Source organism: Chionomys nivalis, chromosome 6, assembly GCF_950005125.1.
Source record: "Chionomys nivalis chromosome 6, mChiNiv1.1, whole genome shotgun sequence".
Lineage (NCBI taxonomy): Eukaryota > Metazoa > Chordata > Mammalia > Rodentia > Cricetidae > Chionomys > Chionomys nivalis.
In genome coordinates this window covers 5,438,525-5,455,311 of record NC_080091.1, presented here as the reverse complement: position 1 = coordinate 5,455,311, position 16,787 = coordinate 5,438,525, and the positions used below count along the sequence as shown (strand labels likewise).

At 53.7% G+C, this 16,787-nt stretch overlaps 1 protein-coding gene across 2 annotated transcripts in view; it reads left to right on the top strand.

Annotated features, from left to right (window-relative positions):
- The window catches only part of LOC130876591 (guanine nucleotide-binding protein G(I)/G(S)/G(O) subunit gamma-7), a 59,155-nt gene extending 52,467 nt beyond the window's left edge, over positions 1-6,688 (top strand). For both annotated transcript variants that reach the window (XM_057773206.1, XM_057773207.1), the window contains exons 3-4: positions 517-633; positions 3,759-6,688. In XM_057773206.1, coding sequence (XP_057629189.1) covers positions 550-633; positions 3,759-3,884 — 210 coding nt within the window. In that variant the 5' untranslated portion in view covers positions 517-549 and the 3' untranslated portion in view covers positions 3,885-6,688. The remainder of the gene's footprint in view (positions 1-516; positions 634-3,758) is intronic.
- The last annotated feature ends 10,099 nt before the right edge of the window (positions 6,689-16,787 follow it).

Sequence of the window (16,787 nt, the reverse complement as noted above, 5' to 3'; positions counted from 1 at the left end):
TGATTGCAGCCAAGACTGACAACCTGTGTTCAATCCCAGAGAAACCACACGCTGTCTCCTTCCTCAGTGTGGATACTCTAACACGAGCAAAAGAACTCACACATACAAACAGGTGTGCATACACAGATATTTTTAAACAATAGAATGTTAGGGGCCTTAACCAGGCAGTGGTGGCGCACACCTTTAATCCCAGCACTCGGGAGGCAGAGGAAGGCGAGTCTCTGTGAGCTCGAGGCCAGCTCGGGACAGTCTTCAGCTGAATTATCATCAGCCCCAGCCTGGGCCATGCCGGTCACAAGTCTCAGGACCCGTTCAAGTGAATGAACGACTATGTGAGAGGCTGGAGTCACCAGACCCGGATTCTATCCCCTACCATGTGTGGCGTGGGCCAGTGACTGCTGGCCTCTACCACACCACCCGCAGGGATGGACTGTCCTCTGAGGAGTTGGCGGAGCCGCGGCGTCAAGTCCCACAGGTCTGATCAGCAGGTTCACACCCACCCGTCTTTGCTTTCAGCTCTCTGGACGGTGGGGTCCAGGCTGATGGCTGATGATGTCAGGGACTAACAACGTTGCCCAGGCCCGGAAGCTGGTGGAGCAGCTGCGCATTGAAGCCGGGATCGAGCGCATCAAGGTGAGCGGGCCGGGGCGGAGGGAAACCCGGGGTGGCTCCTCCGCGTGGGTTCTGGCTGTGTGACCTTGGGACACTCACAGGGCTCTCTGAAGTGCTCAGCAGGAGGAGACAGCCGTTGCGTGTGGCTGAGAAACGCCAAGTGCTGCATTGGCTGTGGCTCGGATTCCTGGCGCATTTTCTTACCCGTGGCCCTCTTCTCCGCGCAGTGCTGTCTTTCTCTTTGGTGACCATGAGGAGAGCAGGAACCACAGACAACTGATTCATGGTTTTCATTTCTTGCTTTTTGTTTTGCTTTGTTTTAGTTTTGATTTTTCGAGACAGGGTTTCTCTGTGTAGCCCTCGTTGTTCAGGAACTCGTTCTGAGATCCGCCTGCCTCTGCCTCCCGAGTTCTGGGATTAAAGGTGTGCGCCACCACCGCCCGGTCTTTTTTTTTTTTTTTTTTAAGATTTATTTATTATGTATACAGTGTTCTGGGCACCAGATCTCCTCATAATAGATGTCTGTGAACCACCATACCACCATGTGGTTACTGGGAATTCCTCTCAGGACCTCCGGAAGAGCAGTCAGTGCTCTTAACCTCTGAGCCATCTCTCCAAGCCCCAGATTTTCATCTTTTTTTTTTTAGTTTTTTTTTTTTTTGGTTTTTTTAGAGACAGGGTTTCCCTGTAGCTTTGGAGCCTGTCCTGGAACTAGCTCTTGTATACCAGGCTGGTCTCGAACTCACAGAGATCCGCCTGCCTCTGCCTCCCAAGTGCTGGGATTAAAGGCATGTGCCACCACTGCCCATGTCAGATTTTCATTTCTTGCAATAAGTCTGGTTTGTGTACTTTAAAAGAGCTGAAGCGTGGTCAGGGTGGAGCCCTGCCTATAATCCCCCAGTGAGGGGCTGGGGCGTGGTCAGGGTGGAGCGCCCCCCCCCCCAGAATCCCCAGTGAGGGGCTGGGGCGTGGTCTGAGGACTTCAGGCTTTCCTATCAAGAGGTCGCCTGATGCCCCATGCCCAGCACCACCAAACCTTAGTATTTGACTAATCAACATGGTCCCATACAGATTCATTCAGATCTTCATTCACTGGGCCCCAGGGGCTTTCAGTCGGGGATGATCTGAGCTCGTTTCTGGAGATATGTGGTCACAAATGGGCTTGATACCACGTGACCCCCAGCTCTCCGGCCAGGCTGGGCTGAGGACACCTCAGAGGAGGCCCGTGGGCCCCAGCTGAAGGTCTCTGGCAGACCTGGGCAGTCAAAGCATTCCTTGGGGCGGGGCACAGAACAAGGTCCTTGTTGAAGCAGTTTTGTGTCTGAGCTGGTGCCAACCCCCAGCCCGAGCGGAGGGCGCTCTGTGATTCATCAGGGCCTTTTTGAAGTCGGGAGGAGCCCCCCCACCAGCAGCCAGTCTAGTCTGCGGGTGGCATGGGGTGTTATTAGCCTGGTCACCCTCACAGGCACTCTGGGCTTCTGCACCTCTTGCGAAGTCACCATCGGAACCATAGAGGCCTGGGAGGACTCTGGAAGGGGACCTGAGTGCCCTGCTCCCAAACCAGCTATTTCGAGGTCTCTCAGGCTATTCATGGGGTCATAGAGGATGAATTTCCAAGTAGGAGTCTACGTCCGAATGTTCAAGGGCAGCAGCCCACAGGCTCTGAGAGGCGATTGTCCCTGTCCCCAGGGCCCGGCAGCTTGGCCGAGCCAGGTTCCCAGTGTCTCCAACACACGAAGGTAACTAGGGGTTTCAACTAAGTGGCCTGGAAGATGGCTGTGGTAGTGAACGCTTGTCACTCCAGATTCAGAGGAGCTCCAGACCAACCCGGGCAACAAAGTGAGACCCCATCTCTGTAACAAAAGACCTGTGGGTGACTTAGCATAGGGTGTTTAGCTGAGTTGGCAGGGTGCAGCAGACAACGGTGGTGCACGACTGTGGTCATCCTTAGCTACAGGTAGCCCCTCATGCCGGGCGCGGCCAGAGAGCAGGGGGCGTGGCCAGAGCGCAGGGGGCGTGACCAGCGAGTGACAGCAGCCAATTTTCTTTTTCTTTTTTTTTTTTTTTTTTTTCGAGACAGGGTTTCTCTGTGGCTTTTTTGGAGCCTGTCCTGGAACTAACTCTGTAGACCAGGCTGGTCTCGAACTCACAGAGATCCGCCTGCCTCTGCCTCCCGAGTGCTGGGATTAAAGGTGTGCGCCACCATCGCCCGGCGGCAGCCAATTTTCTGAGGAGGATGTCACAGGTGAGCTGATGCCTGGGCTGCAGCTGAGGGGTCAGTGAGACACCGGAAAGCTGTGACAGAGGGACCCCAGGGGCCAGTTGGGGTGTGAGGCATCAGACTGACCTGGTCAGATGACAGGCAAGGCTTTTCGTAGGCATCTATCTTGAGTGGGGTGGGAGTGGATCTAATGCGGTAGGAATCCAGGCACTGCTTACTTAAATGCTAGCAACTTGTGCTGAAGAGCGTTCAAAGTCCCGTTCCTCTCTTTGCTTCTTTTGCATGTGGGGGATGGAACCCAGAGGTTCACAGGAACTGGAACATTGGACCTCTAAGCCACGCCCCCAGCCCCTCACGGGGGGGATTCTAGGCGGGGCTCCACCCTGACCACGCCCCCAGCCCCTCACTGGGCGGATTCTAGGCAGGAGGTCCACCCTGACCATGCCCTCAGTCCCTTTTAGTAGTATCTTTTTATTTTATTTTATTTTTGTTTTTTTTCGAGACAGGGTTTCTCGGTGTAGCTTTGGAATCTGTCCTGGAACTCTCTGTAGACCAGGTTGGCCTCGAACTCACAAAGAACCACCTGCCTCTGCCTCCCAAATGTTGGTATTAAAGGCGTGCGCCACCACTGCCCAGCCTGTGAGTGGTATCTTGTGTGTGCACAGTGTTTCTTACACATCCCCATTGTCTACTTTCAAGACCATAAGCCTACTCAAAGCCTGTTTCAGGAGGCATCGCTTTCCCCATCTCCATCCCCTAGCCACCATGTAGCCACAGGAGTCCTCACTACGTGGCCTTCTGAGTCTGATTCTATCACCAAGCACAATGTCCTCGAGTCCTCCTTGATGCAGCCCATGTCAGTCAGTGCAGTGGCTGCGGAGGGCGGCTCTCCTGTCTGACCTCCCTTTTCTCCTGTGCCACACAGGTCTCCAAAGCCTCGTCAGAACTGATGAATTACTGCGAGCAGCATGCCAGGAGCGACCCCTTGCTGGTCGGTGTGCCAGCCTCTGAAAACCCGTTCAAAGACAAAAAGCCCTGCATAATTCTCTAGCACTCTCTCTCTCTCTTGCTCTCTCTCTCTGTGCCCTTCCTGCCCTCCCACATATTGTCCAGTTTTTACTGTGAGAAAAATATCTGAGTTTCTCACACTTTGATTTCTGAAGAAACAGAAACCAACTAAGCATATCCTCCTGAATAAGGTGGGCTTTGCTACCCCACCGTGGGCCTCTGCCCGCCCAGATGTTAGCCGCCCCCACCCCTCCTGTCAAGCACCGCTGGGAACCTGAGTGATGGGACTGTGTTATAAAACTCCCCTTAGCTGGCGCTGGGGATATGGCTCAACGGGTGAGATGCATGTCTTACCAGCACGAGGACCTGAGTTCTGATCCCACACACAAAGCCCAAGTGCAGGGGTCATGCCTGCGCCCCAGCCCTGGGGGACAGAAGGAAGGATCCCTAGGGCACTGAACTCCAGTGAGGGACCTTGCCTCAGAACTAGAGGAATATAGCCAGCATCCACAAGGCACCCTGTGCTGCCCGGTGTCCCTCCTGAGTGTGGTCCTGTCATATCCGCGGTGATGTCCTTTCTCTGGGGACCCAGCCCCTTTTAGGAACAGACTTCTAGGCCCCCACACAGAGCGAGCCATTGCTGGTATGACTGAGTGGGTGGTTTGTTTTCTCCTAAGCCTGAGACCCATGTGGTCACTGGCAGCTCCTTCCCCATTTTCCCGTTCCCAAGGCCGTGTGAGGGCAGAATTCTTTTGAAGTGATTGAGAAAGAGTCACAGAGATGGGGTCCTGTATCCCACATGGGGGTGGTGACTGTGACTCCGGATCCCCCTTCCCCCTCCTTGGATCAAATCACTTTCCAACTGGCTGGAACAGGAGACCCTCAGTGTGAGGACTGCCGACCAGCTCTGCATTCCACCCTCACCGAAAGATCCTAGGCGGGACTCCACCCTGACCACGCCCCCAGTCCCTCACTGGGGAATTCTAGGCGGGGCTCTACCCTGACCACGCCCCTAGCGAATCACTGGGGATTCTAGGCGGGGCTCCGTCTTGACTAAGCCCCAGACCACGCTCCCAGCCCCCTCACTAGGGGATTTTAGGCAAGATCTCCACTTTTTATTTTGTGAGAATAGTCTGTCATCCAGGCCGGCCCGGAACTGGAGATCTTCCTGCCTCTGCCTCCAGAGTACATGTATGACTGGCCTCTGCTCCTTGCCTGGCATAGAGTTGGATTCATAGAGACCCGGCCTATGTAGGTAGCAGTGACAGCGGCAGGTTGCAGGAGGAAAGGCTTGGCCGTGCCAACCCTTGCAGGCATCGTCAGCATCAGGATGGCCAGGGATTCAGGAGTGTCCCGCGGTCTCAGGCCCTCGTGGGAAGACCAGTGCAGGCGCAGACAGCAGAAATGAAGCCAGTCCAGTTCTGTCCTGTGGCCCTGGTGAAAATCAGCTTCTAAGAACCTGAACCAGGCTGGTCCCTGGACAGTTGCCCTAGTTGCCCCGGGGAAAATAAATGAGTCTTACTCAACCCACCTCACCTTCCAGCCCCTCTGGGCACAACCTACCTCCAGGTAAGGTGGCACAGCACCCAACTCATTCTGGTGGGGTGAGGGAAAGGGGAGACATTGCGGGTGCTAAAAGGGGACCTCGTCCCCCCTCCCTGGGCTGGCTCCCAGAGGACACAGACTGAAGGTCAGTCCCCTCCTTTGCATCGACTCCTCATTACTGGTCAAGGAAGATAGGAGCTTTGGGAAGACCCTGACTCCCTAAACCCGTGTTGGGATCAGAAAAGCCACTGTGTCTCCCCAAAACTATAGCCACCTTACATTAGGGTGTGAACCAGAGCCCCGGGGTGTATGTACCCAGCCTCGCTGGCAAGGAGAGAGAAAAGCGGGAACACTCTCCTGGTGTGCCAGAACCTCGCTCGGGCTTCCGTCCCCCGCTTGCTGAAGCCAGGCATGGGCACGCTGCAGAGGCAGAGGCAGGAGGAGCCGCTCACTCATTCTTTGCTATATAATGAACTCGAGGCTAGCCTGGGCTACATGAGACCATGTCTCAAAGAGGGGAAATTCAACTCACTCTTCCACTATCCCCGCACCCCAGCCTCCCTCGGGCGAGGCTGCTAGCAGCAGATGCCATGGCCAGTCCATGTGTGGTCACAGCGAGTTTTCCTTCCTCCACTCTGGGAAGAGAAGCTCAAATTACCATCTATTCCCGAATAAACCTCCCACTGCAGGCCAAGGGCAAAGTGACCTCTTGCTTCCTGGGGGGGAAAGGTGGACCTTGGGCCCCACAATAGTCTCCATGTCCCGTCTTAACCACCAGAGCCCTGCCTCAGCTTGGAGAAGCCTGGACACAAGGGACCATCAGGAGCTGGGCTGTGGTGGTGCAGGCCTTTACCCTAGCACTCAGGAGGCAGAGGCAGGGGGATCTCTGTGAGTTCAAGGCCAGCCTGGTCTACAGAGCAAGTCCCAGGTCACCCAGGGCTATAGACATGGTCTAGAAAAAGGTAATGACACAAACAGTGAGATCTGCTTTAGCTTGAGCGACCGAGGAGGGACTTCCAACCCAAGCAGAAGCCGCCAAACTGTCCCTTGTCCTGAACAGAAGCCATACGCACCCTCTCTGAGTGTCTGGGACACAACGGCCAGACAGGAGATCACACAGCATTTCCCATTTCCTGCGCCCCACTCCAGACCCAGCTCCCACCCCACTTTCCACCTGCATTGTGACATTGGTTGGTTTTCATTTCTGATTTTAAGAAACTCTGTTGTGCCACAGCCACTGTCCGTGTGGCACGCGGGCCACGGCAGTGTGATTGCTGCAGAATAAAAGCCCCGTCTTCTCTACCCTGACTCTGGACTCTGTTTCTCTCCCCAGCCAGGATAGCCAGGTGATGGGAGAGACAGCGGCCAACCATCCACATCCCCTTCCTTCAGGGATGAGCTTCATCCCTGGCGGATCACAGATCTGCACATGGAAGTGTTTCATTGTTAGACAAGAGTCTTATGTAGCCCAGGCTGGCCCCGAACTTATTTTAGAGCAAAGGCTAGCCCTGAGCTCTGAGCCTGGATGACAGGTGTGGTTGCCCTTGCCTGCTTCATGCAGCTCTGCAGGTGGAAGCCAGGGCTTGCTTTTCTGCTCACGCTGGGTGAGTGCCCCACTCACTGAGCTTCTCCCAGCCTTTCGGTTTTATTCTGAGACTGGCACACTGTATACCTGCTTAGAGTTGCCCAGTAAATGGCTCAGAACATGGCTTTGTGAAAGAAAACTCACATCATACGTACAAAGGCCCTGGGTTACATCCCAGCACCGTAAAAACAAACAAACAAACAAATAAATGAATGCCCTTTTATTCCTAAGCAGTTGAGGGGTCAGAGGTTCACCACGGCATCTCTTACCTACACTTCAGGCCTGCAGTGCAGTTCCAGGGGATACCCCCTTCTACTCCATCACAGCATCTAGAGCGCCTGTATCCTTTCATCCCTTGGCTTGTAGGACCATCCTCCTCCAGAGGCAGCCGGGCATGGTCTCCAGTCTTTCACCCACCTGCCTCCCTCCGAGGACCTGATGGATGACACAGGATGATCCCCTGCTCAGGGTCCTCAGCTTAATTTATTTGCAAAGTTTCTCTGCTCTGGTAGAAGACATGTTGCAGGCCTAGAGGTGCAAATGAGGAGGTCTTTGGGGCTGGCTCCCAGGGAAGCCTAGCGCGAGGCAGACAATTATCTGCTGTTGCTCACATTCAGCCTTGTGACCCGAGGTTCACGGGTGAACCCGGGACAGCGAGGTGGGAAGGGAGAGCAGGCTGGAAGAGTTTATGTTGTTGACTCTCTCAACCACTTAATGTGGCCTGTGGTTGCCTCTGAGGGGCCGTGGCCTTGTGAACTCACCTGGATGGCGTTCTCAGGGTCCAGCCAAAGAGGAGGGAGGATCGATTTCCTGGCTCCCACTCTGCTTTGTTTAAGCAATGAGGCTCCCCTGTCAGGATGTCACACTGTGACATCAGCCACGACCCCCCCCCCCCGCCCCCAGTCAGCCATCCCAGACTGGTGAAGTGGACAGGAATTGCAGGAAGTTTGGAGGGGGGGGAGGCAACCTCATGCTAGAAAGACTAAGGACAAAGAGAACAGGGCTCATTTCCAGAAGGGTCTGATGTATGAGACAAAGACAGCAGCACCACTGAGCCAAGCGAGCGTGCTGGTGAGTCACCGGCCACACACCCACGGACGCATACTCTCTCCAAAACAACTTCTCAGAGATTCTAAGGGTTCTAAATGGCTTTGTTTGGGTTTTCCGATGACAGAGGGGGACCACAGCCACATGAAGGAATGAGACACAGAAGCAGCACTTGGGAGACTGAGGCAGAAGGATCTGGAGTTCCAGACTAGCCTGGGCTACAGAATGGGACCCTGGTGCTGGAGAGATGGCTTAGTGATCAGAACATTGATTGCTTTTGCAGAGGACCCAGGTTCAATTCCCAGCACAACACAGTGGCTCACAACCACCTGCAACTCCAGTCCCAGTGGATCTGACGCCCTCTTCTGGCCACCCTGGGCACTGCATGCACCTGGTATGCAGACAGACATATATACAGAAAAGACCCATCCACATGAAATGAATAAAATTAAGTCGGGCGGTGGTAGCGCATGCCTTTAATCCTAGAACTCTGGAGGCAGAGGCCTGTGGATCTCTGTTGAGTTCAAGACCAGTCTGGTCTACAGAGTGACTTCCAGGACAGCCAGGGCTATACAGAGAAACCCTGTCTTGTCTCAAAAAAACAATAAACAAGCAAACAAACAAATAAAAATTTTAAAAGGAAGAATGGAACCCTGTCTAGATGGATGGGTAGATAATAAAGAGATAGATGTTGGATAGACCATAGGCAGGTGCATAGCAGAAGATGGATGGATAAATATGGATAACAGAAAAACGTAACGATAGATGGCAGATGGATCAATAGGGAGGCAAAGTCTTACCCCATGTCAGCCCGACTAGGTGACTTTAGAGCTGTAGTGAAGGTGGCACTGGGATGCTGTAGCCCCCGCGTCTGGAGAAAGTTCAGCCTTGCCTCAACTCCCACCGATTCCTCAGTCCACAGCTCTGCTCACCCAGGAGAAATAAAATCACACATGGCATCAACTCCTGGCAAAACAAAGTCTTGGGAGGAAAGTCAGGCATTTTCCCATGACCTCAGAATTCAGGAATTAGTGTGTTGAAGACTTCCAGGCCAGCCTGGGCTTCACAGTTAGACCCCCATGTCAAAAAACAAACGATTCAACAAATGAACGAATATGGGAAGAAATGGTCAGGGCAGGAGGGATGGCCGAGAAGATCACAGCTCTTGATATTCTCGCCGAAGATCTGGATTTGGTTCTCAGCACCCACGTGAGGGCTCACAACTGCCTATGATGCCAGTTCCAGGGGACCCGATGCCCCCTTCTGGCCTCTGTGCATACTACACTCACATATACATACACGCAGACACACAAGTACTACATATAACTAAAAGCAAGATTAATCTTATTTTTTTCTTTTTCTTTTTTTTAAAGAAAGAAAGGATTGTTCTGAGCTGCTCTGGTCCTGAGACAAAAGCTGGAAGCATCTCAGGCATTCAGCCACAGGTGAATAGAGAAAGAGCACATGCTCATACCATAGGGTGCCACTCAGCCACGGAAAGGGACATGGCGCTGGTACAGGGTGACTCAGGGAAACTCTGTGCTGAGTGAAACAAACTTGACATAGAGAGAAACCATGGGAGTCTACAGAAAGCAGGTGAGCCTTGGATGAGGGCTGTGGTCACCAGGCAACAGCTCCAAAGATGCCCACGTCTGAACGGAAGAGCCTGGAGCTCAATGGCCTTGTGTAGAATCAAAGAACCTTGTTCAAAGGTCCTGAGCATTCTAAATTCTCCAGGACCGGACAGAGATGGCTCAGAGGTTTAGAGTATTTGTTGCTCTTGCAGAGGACCCAGAAGCCACCTGGAACTCCAGCTCCAGGGAGATCCAGCGCCCTCTTCCGGCCTCTGTGAGCACGGAAGGCACATGGTGCACAGACAGACAAGCAACACACACACATTAAAGACACAGAGAGGGAGAGAGTCAAGTGTGTATCACCGAGATAGGACACACACGGACCAAAGACAGCTTCCATCCAGAACAGCTTTGCAAACCAATGATGCTTTAAAATCTTCAAACTTATTTTCCTGAAGGCATTTTATCTATCTATATCTATCTGTCATCTATCTATCTATATCTATCTATCTATCTATTTATCTATCTATCTATCTATCATCTATCAATCTATCTATCTATCATCTGTCTATCTATCAATCATCTGTCTATCATCTATCTGTCTATCTATCATCTATCTACTATCTATCTATCTATCTATCTATCTATCTATCTATCTATCTGTTTTTATTTTGAGACAGAACCTCTCTGTCTAACCCTGGCTATTCTAGGACTTACTGTAGCTCAGGCTGGCCTCAACCCTCCTGCCTCTGCAGTACAAGGAATACGGTCCATGCAGAGCTACATCTCACATGGTCCAGCGTGTCCCTTGGAATTCCTCACAGGCGCATAGGCTACTCAGGCAGCTGGCCCACAAGGCAGTTCCACCCCCGTGTCATGGCCAATGCATCGACAGTTGTGTCACCAGAGTCCCAACCGCGAGGCAGCAGTGTTCCTCTCGTGCACCCTGCACACCAAGAGTGGTGCAGAGAGGGTGTCCAGTGCCATGGATGAAGACCTCACAAGAACTCAGTGGGGTAAGGGCTTGCATGCAAGCATACAGACCTGAGCCTGAATCCCCAACACCCGAGTTAAAGGCCAGACATAGTGATACACAGGGAGAGCTAGGGGATGGAGAAAAGGAATCCTGGGGCTCACTGATCAGCAGTCTAGCAATCAGTGAGCTCTGGAGAGGTGGAGAGACTGAGGAACACAGCTGCTCTCAGCCTCTGGCCTCCACACGGAACACACGTGGCAAAGGGAGCTATGAGCCATGCAGCCCCACCCCCTGCCTCTGAATATCTACTCGAGGAGGGCATGATGGCCTCCACAATTGGATTGGAATAAGACCCCCCCAGAACAAGTAAAAGCTTTCCCCCAAATCTGACAATATCCATTCGTCATCAAGTTGTCTCTTGGAAGGTCGGAAGGGCTGTAGATGGTGGCTCCTGAGCCGGTTTTTCCAGTTCTCCAGTTCCTCTCTGAGAGGAGGGGTGGGCTCCTACAGGGAGCTTTAAGAAAATTACACTCCAGCCGGGCAATGGTGGCACACGCCTTTAATCCCAGCACTCGGGAGGCAGAGGCAGGCGGATCTCTTTGAGTTTGAGACCAGCCTGGTCTACAGAGCTAGTTCCAGGACAGGCTCCAAAGCCACAGAGAAACCCTGTCTCGAAAAAACCAAAAAAAAAAAAAAAAAAGAAAGAAAATTGCACTCCACAGGCCTGTGTGTCTTGAAGGACACTCACAAAACCCAGGCTCAGGATGGTGACATGAGGCCACCCCTATACCCAAGCAAGACGACATTGGTGAGTTATCACCCATGCCCATATGGGCTGTCAGGTTGCCTGGTCCCCAAATGCTCCCGTAAGTAGCCCCAATATGCTGATTTGGTCTCTACACAAATGAGCAAATAAATAATGTAATAAGCTGGGCGGTGGTGGCACAGCCTTTAACCCCAGCACTCAGCAGAGGCAGGCGGATCTCTGAGTTTGAGGCCAGCCTGGTCTACAGACTGAGTTCCAGGACAGCCAGGGCTACACAGCAAGACTCTGTCTCAACAAAAACAAAAACGTAATTAAAAGAAAAAAACTTTTTGAGACAATTTCTCACTCTGATTTGCTGGCTGACTCTGAACTCACTACATAGACTGGCGTGGCCTGGAACCACCTGGGGTCTTCTTGCTTCTGTCCCCTTACATCCTGGGATTAAAATCATGTGCCACTAATAAACAATAAATAAGTGTAGTAAAAGTCCTTTTAAGGAAACAGATGTCCTAGGATCAGCAATACCAAGTCCCCTGACTCTGACAAAGACCTCCCCAACACAGCAGGCAACTGTCACCCTTTTCATTGCCAACGACATGCTATCAAACATCACCCGGAAGTGAGGCTCACTGAGGGATGGTCTGGATCTGGCCCACCTATGGGTGTTGTTGTTCTTTCTGCGGGTTGGAAAGGAAACATGAGACGCACGGGGGTCCCACGTGGGTAAACTTTAATGGGGGGGGGTGACGACAAGTGAGGGACCGGGGTGAAGAGACGAAAAAGGGGGCGAGTTAAGGCGTCCCCCGTTTTTAAGGGGGATCCAGGTGCGTTGGGAAAATGCCCTGCGCATGCGTGGCTTTTTGTCGAATTGGGAATTGTAGTCCGGTGGGATGCTGTATCCTCTGCTGCCTCTGGGAATTGTAGTCCGGTGATCCTTCTGCGCACGTGCGATTTTTTTTCACCAACCCCCCAAAAGGAACAACAGGTGTGTCCTTCAGGGAGCCTCCGGGTTATACTAACAGACATGGAGAGATCCAGCCCACTACCAGCGGAGTCATTCCCTAAGCAGGTTGGCCCTGAGCTCTATAAGAAAGGACAAACTCAGCTGAGGACCCTGCTGGCAAGCCTTGTTCTCTGACTGGATGGTTGCTTCAACTTCTGTTGCCTTAAGAACCCTGCAGTGGGCCGGGAGGGAGAGGCGCACACCTTTAATCCCGGCACTGGGGGGCAGAGGCAGGCGGATCTCTGTGAGATTGAGGTCAGCTTGGTCTACAAGAGTGAGTTTTAGGACAGACTTCAAAACTACAGAGAAACCCTGTCTGGAAAAACAAACAAACAGACAGACAGACAAGCAGAACCCTGCAGTGATGGACTGGAACCCGGAACCAAATAAACCCTTCCTCTGTCTGCTGCCTTTTCTCGGGGTCATTTATCACAGTGGCAGCAAGGGAATTAATACACTGGCCAAGGATACAGGCTGATGAGGAAGGTCCAAAGAGATGAGAAAAAACCCTTCCTGTTGAAGGGCAGGGTCATGTGGGCAGGGGTGTGTGGGGGCCGGGTGTCCTTGGGCGGGTTCCGCTCTCTGCAGGACACACGGGGCCCTCACCTCGGAGCCAGTGGGGTGTGCTGTGGAAAGAGTGAGGGAACGCTGCTCTGGCTGAGGGCCTGAGAATGCACCCACTCACTTTTGCCGGAATTTATCATTCTGGGAAGAACTCCAACTTATAGGTGGCAAAAAAACTCTCCCTTGTTCATGTCAGGCTATACCAGGCCAGCAGCGTGTGTGAGGTGTGAGCCGGGCCTGCCAACAGGTGTCTAGGGTTGGAACCCGTCTCTTCTTACCTCACCGACTGAGCAACCCTGACCTTTCTTCTCGCCCAAAGAAAATCTCACCCATTAGGGGTACAGCCTTTAAGGATTTGTTTGGGTTTTTTGTTGTTGTTTGTTTTGGTTTTTGGTTTTTTTGTACCTCAAGGGATGGATGGTCTTGTGCATGCAATGTGGGGTAACTCTACCCCAGACCACGCCCACAGCCCCTCACTAGAGATTCTAGGCGGGGCTCCACCCTGACCACGCCCTCAGCCCCCTCACTGGTTGATTCTAGGCGGGGCTCCACTGACCACGCCCCAACCCCTTCACTGGGGATTCTAGGCGGGGCTCCACCCTGACCACGCCCCCAGCCCCCTCACTGGGGGATTCTAGGCGGGGCTCCACTGACCACGCCCCAGCCCGTTACTGGGGGATTCCAGGTGGGCTCCTCTCTTGGCAGGTGCCCTCTGTGGTCACAGACACTGGATTATCATTTCCCGGAGCTTGAGTGAGTGCTTGTAATAAAAACTGTGTCCTCTCTTGCAGTGACCAGTACGGTTCACTGTGTTGAACACGGTGACCCCGCCCCCCATCATCTTTCACCTCCCTCCACCCTGCTGGCTCACTGTCCTCACAATGGTCCTGAGGTGGAGGCAGGAGGACAAGGAATCTGAGGTCATCCTCAGATTCAGAGTGAGTTTGAGGCCAGCCTGTTTGAGGTGGACCAGAGCTGACTTCCGCATCTGGCTTCCTCTACACTTCCGGTCGTTTTCTCTGAAGATGCGCGGTCTGGGGCCCTGCCAGGGCTGCGCAAGGTGCTGGTTTCCTTTCTCCGAAGCCCCTGCCCTGGTGGGGATGGCAGCGGGCCTTGGCGCCACAAACTCCCTCCCGTCCTGCTTCCGGGAGCCAGGCTCTTTGCAGCTGAGGAGCAACTTCAGGGGTCTGGGTACACCCACGATCTGGGGGCTGCTCAGGAGCCAGGCTAGGGACATTCTCAAAAGGCAGGGCAGATTAGCCAAGGAGCCTCCTGGGATTACAGGTGTGTGCTGCTGCACCCGGCTTTTTATGTGGGTGCTGGGGTCCGAACTCACAAAGCAGTGGCTTTACGGATTCAGCCATATTGCTGCCCTCCCCAGATTGTTATTTTCATGGGATCATGGTGGTGCCCTTGTCATCCAGGCACCCTGGAGGTAGAAGCAGGAGGCTGGCCACAAGTTCCAGAGTACACACGCGCTCTAGCCGCCCCCCCCCCAGCAAAACTGTCTCGAAATAAAGCGAACCGGCAGTTCTGCGCATGAACACTGAGGACAGGTCCGCCACCACTTACGGCAGAGTGAGCTGGTGGCCACGGGCCTCTGCTAAGCAAGACCGCATGGCTACAGAATGACCAGGACAGCCCTGTCATATGGTGTAGGTCACCACCAAGGGCCATCCAGGAGCATGTGCTGGCCTGTGTGTCACCAGTCATGAGACCCTAGGAGCCAATTCCTGGGCCTCAGCTTCCTGCTCTGTGATATGGGCTTGATCCCATCAGCCTCACAGATTAGTGAAGCTGGGGAACCCCAAATGATCCCTTCCTAGCAGCTTCAGGTCTAGGTACTTGGGCACTGGAACTCAGCTGCACTTCCTAACTGCATCCTGCCTAAGCCTCTGGCTCAGTCCTCCACGTGAGTCCTATCCTAAGAGAGTCACTGACAAAATCAGGTCATATCCTGAAAAGAGGCCCAGAGAGGTGAAGAAAATATCAAGATACAGCATTTAGAAGTAGGGTGGGTGGAGATAAAATTATATCTCCCCTGCCCCATCCCCCAACTTCCTCTATGCCTCAGTTTACCCTCACCATGCAGCCCACCTATAGGGACAAGGTATCCCCAAGTCAAAGGAGATGTTGGGCATTCTTAACAACCCCAGAATTAGGTGAAAGGTTAGAGCCAGGGGAGCCCCGCCCTGTCCTGGAGGCGGATTTTGGGTGTGGGGTGTCACAGATTCCTGGAGGCTGGAAGGCCTTGCTCACTGGGATCCTGGGCCTGCCCCTCCCCCCCCAGAGAACAGCATGATGTCCCCTCCCTGAGGCTGGCAGCAGGGCAGTGGGGCTGTGAGACCAACCTCGGGTCAGCTGGCTAGGAGAGGAGGAGGAGGAGGAGTCATCAGCTAGGCTGGGTGGAGGAATCCCCAAAGAAGCTAAAAATAGCCATGGGAAGTACTACGTGTCTCCAAATAGAAAGAACCAGCCTGGCCCAGCAGAAGGCCAGGGCAGGCTGGAGAGAGGTGCCTAGGGGAACCTTCCACCAAGGCTCTCCCCCACCCTCTCCCTCCTCCAGTCCTTCACAGCCCTCCTCCCAGAGCCGGCTATCCCCAAGCCTGCACAGAGTTTAGGCACCTCAGAAAATGAAGCAAACCTCCTCCCTTCCCCCAGGTCCTGGCTGGCCTCAAGACTGCTGACCTGGGAACTGGGAGGGCCCAAGCCGCCCGGTCTAAAAGTAGCTCTCACCTCCTCCCAGGCTATATTTAGAGTCAGCAGGAGCCAGTGGGCACACCCACCCGACCAGGCCAGCCAGGCATTCTGGCTCCCATGTGGGCAGGGCCTCAGGCCACAGCAGAGGACAGCAATCAAGAGCAGTCAACACTGGGTTACAGGTTTGACACCGGTTGTGGTGTGTGGAGCCCTGTCCCCCAAAGACCCTCTCTGAGCCAACTTGTGCAGAATGCAGGATGGGAGGGAGGGGCCGGCTTGCAGAGAGCATTAGTGTGGTCCTTTGTAGCCCAGGCTGACCTCAAACTCACTGGGTAGCCAGCCGAGGATGGCCTTGAACTCCTAACCCTTCTCACTCTCCCAAGTGCTTGTGCCACTTCCCCGGGTTATGTGGGGTGCTTGGACGGAAACCCGGGCCCTGTACACTGAACTTCAACCTCAACCCTGGCTTTTTGTTTCCTTTTGTTTTGTGTTTTTGAGACAGGGTCCCCTGTGTAGCTCCAGGTGGTTTCAAGCTCAGAGCAATTCTCCTGTCTCAGCCTCCTGAGCTGTTTGCGTGAGAGTCATGCATCACTATGCCAGCAGGTTTATGTTTGCTGAGGGTGGAACCCAGATTTCTTCAGCCAGGAAGGCGCTGTACTCACGGAGCCCGGCCCAGTCTCACCTGCTTTGGAATAAAGATACTTCCAGCCGGAAATAAGTCTGGATCAGGTGCCAAGACCCCAGTCTGCAACTCTGTTGCACAGAGATGAGCTGCTAAGGCAGGCAGGACAAGCCTCGTTTTTCCCCATATGTAAAATAAGGATCACATAGCATAAGGCCAGACCCATCTTACTTACTCAAATGCACAAAAGCACACACAAAAACACAATGGCAAACCCAGGGACACTTTTTATTTCTTTTCCATGAGCCCGGCCTGCGCAGAATCAAACGTAGGGCTGATGTCATCCGAGCCCGGGTCCAGCGTGGCCCACGCAAGCCGGCGCCACCGCCACTGGCGTTCTCGGCCAGGGAATCCCCGCCCGGGTGGAAACCCGTGACGCCCTCGCAGATCTTCCGGCTCCTGGCGCGGCGGGCGTGGCCACTGGCCGGGGCGTGGCCTCGTTCTCTAACAGCTGCAAAGCGGGTGCCCCGTGCCTGCATGCCCGGGGTGAGTGCAAGCACCCGT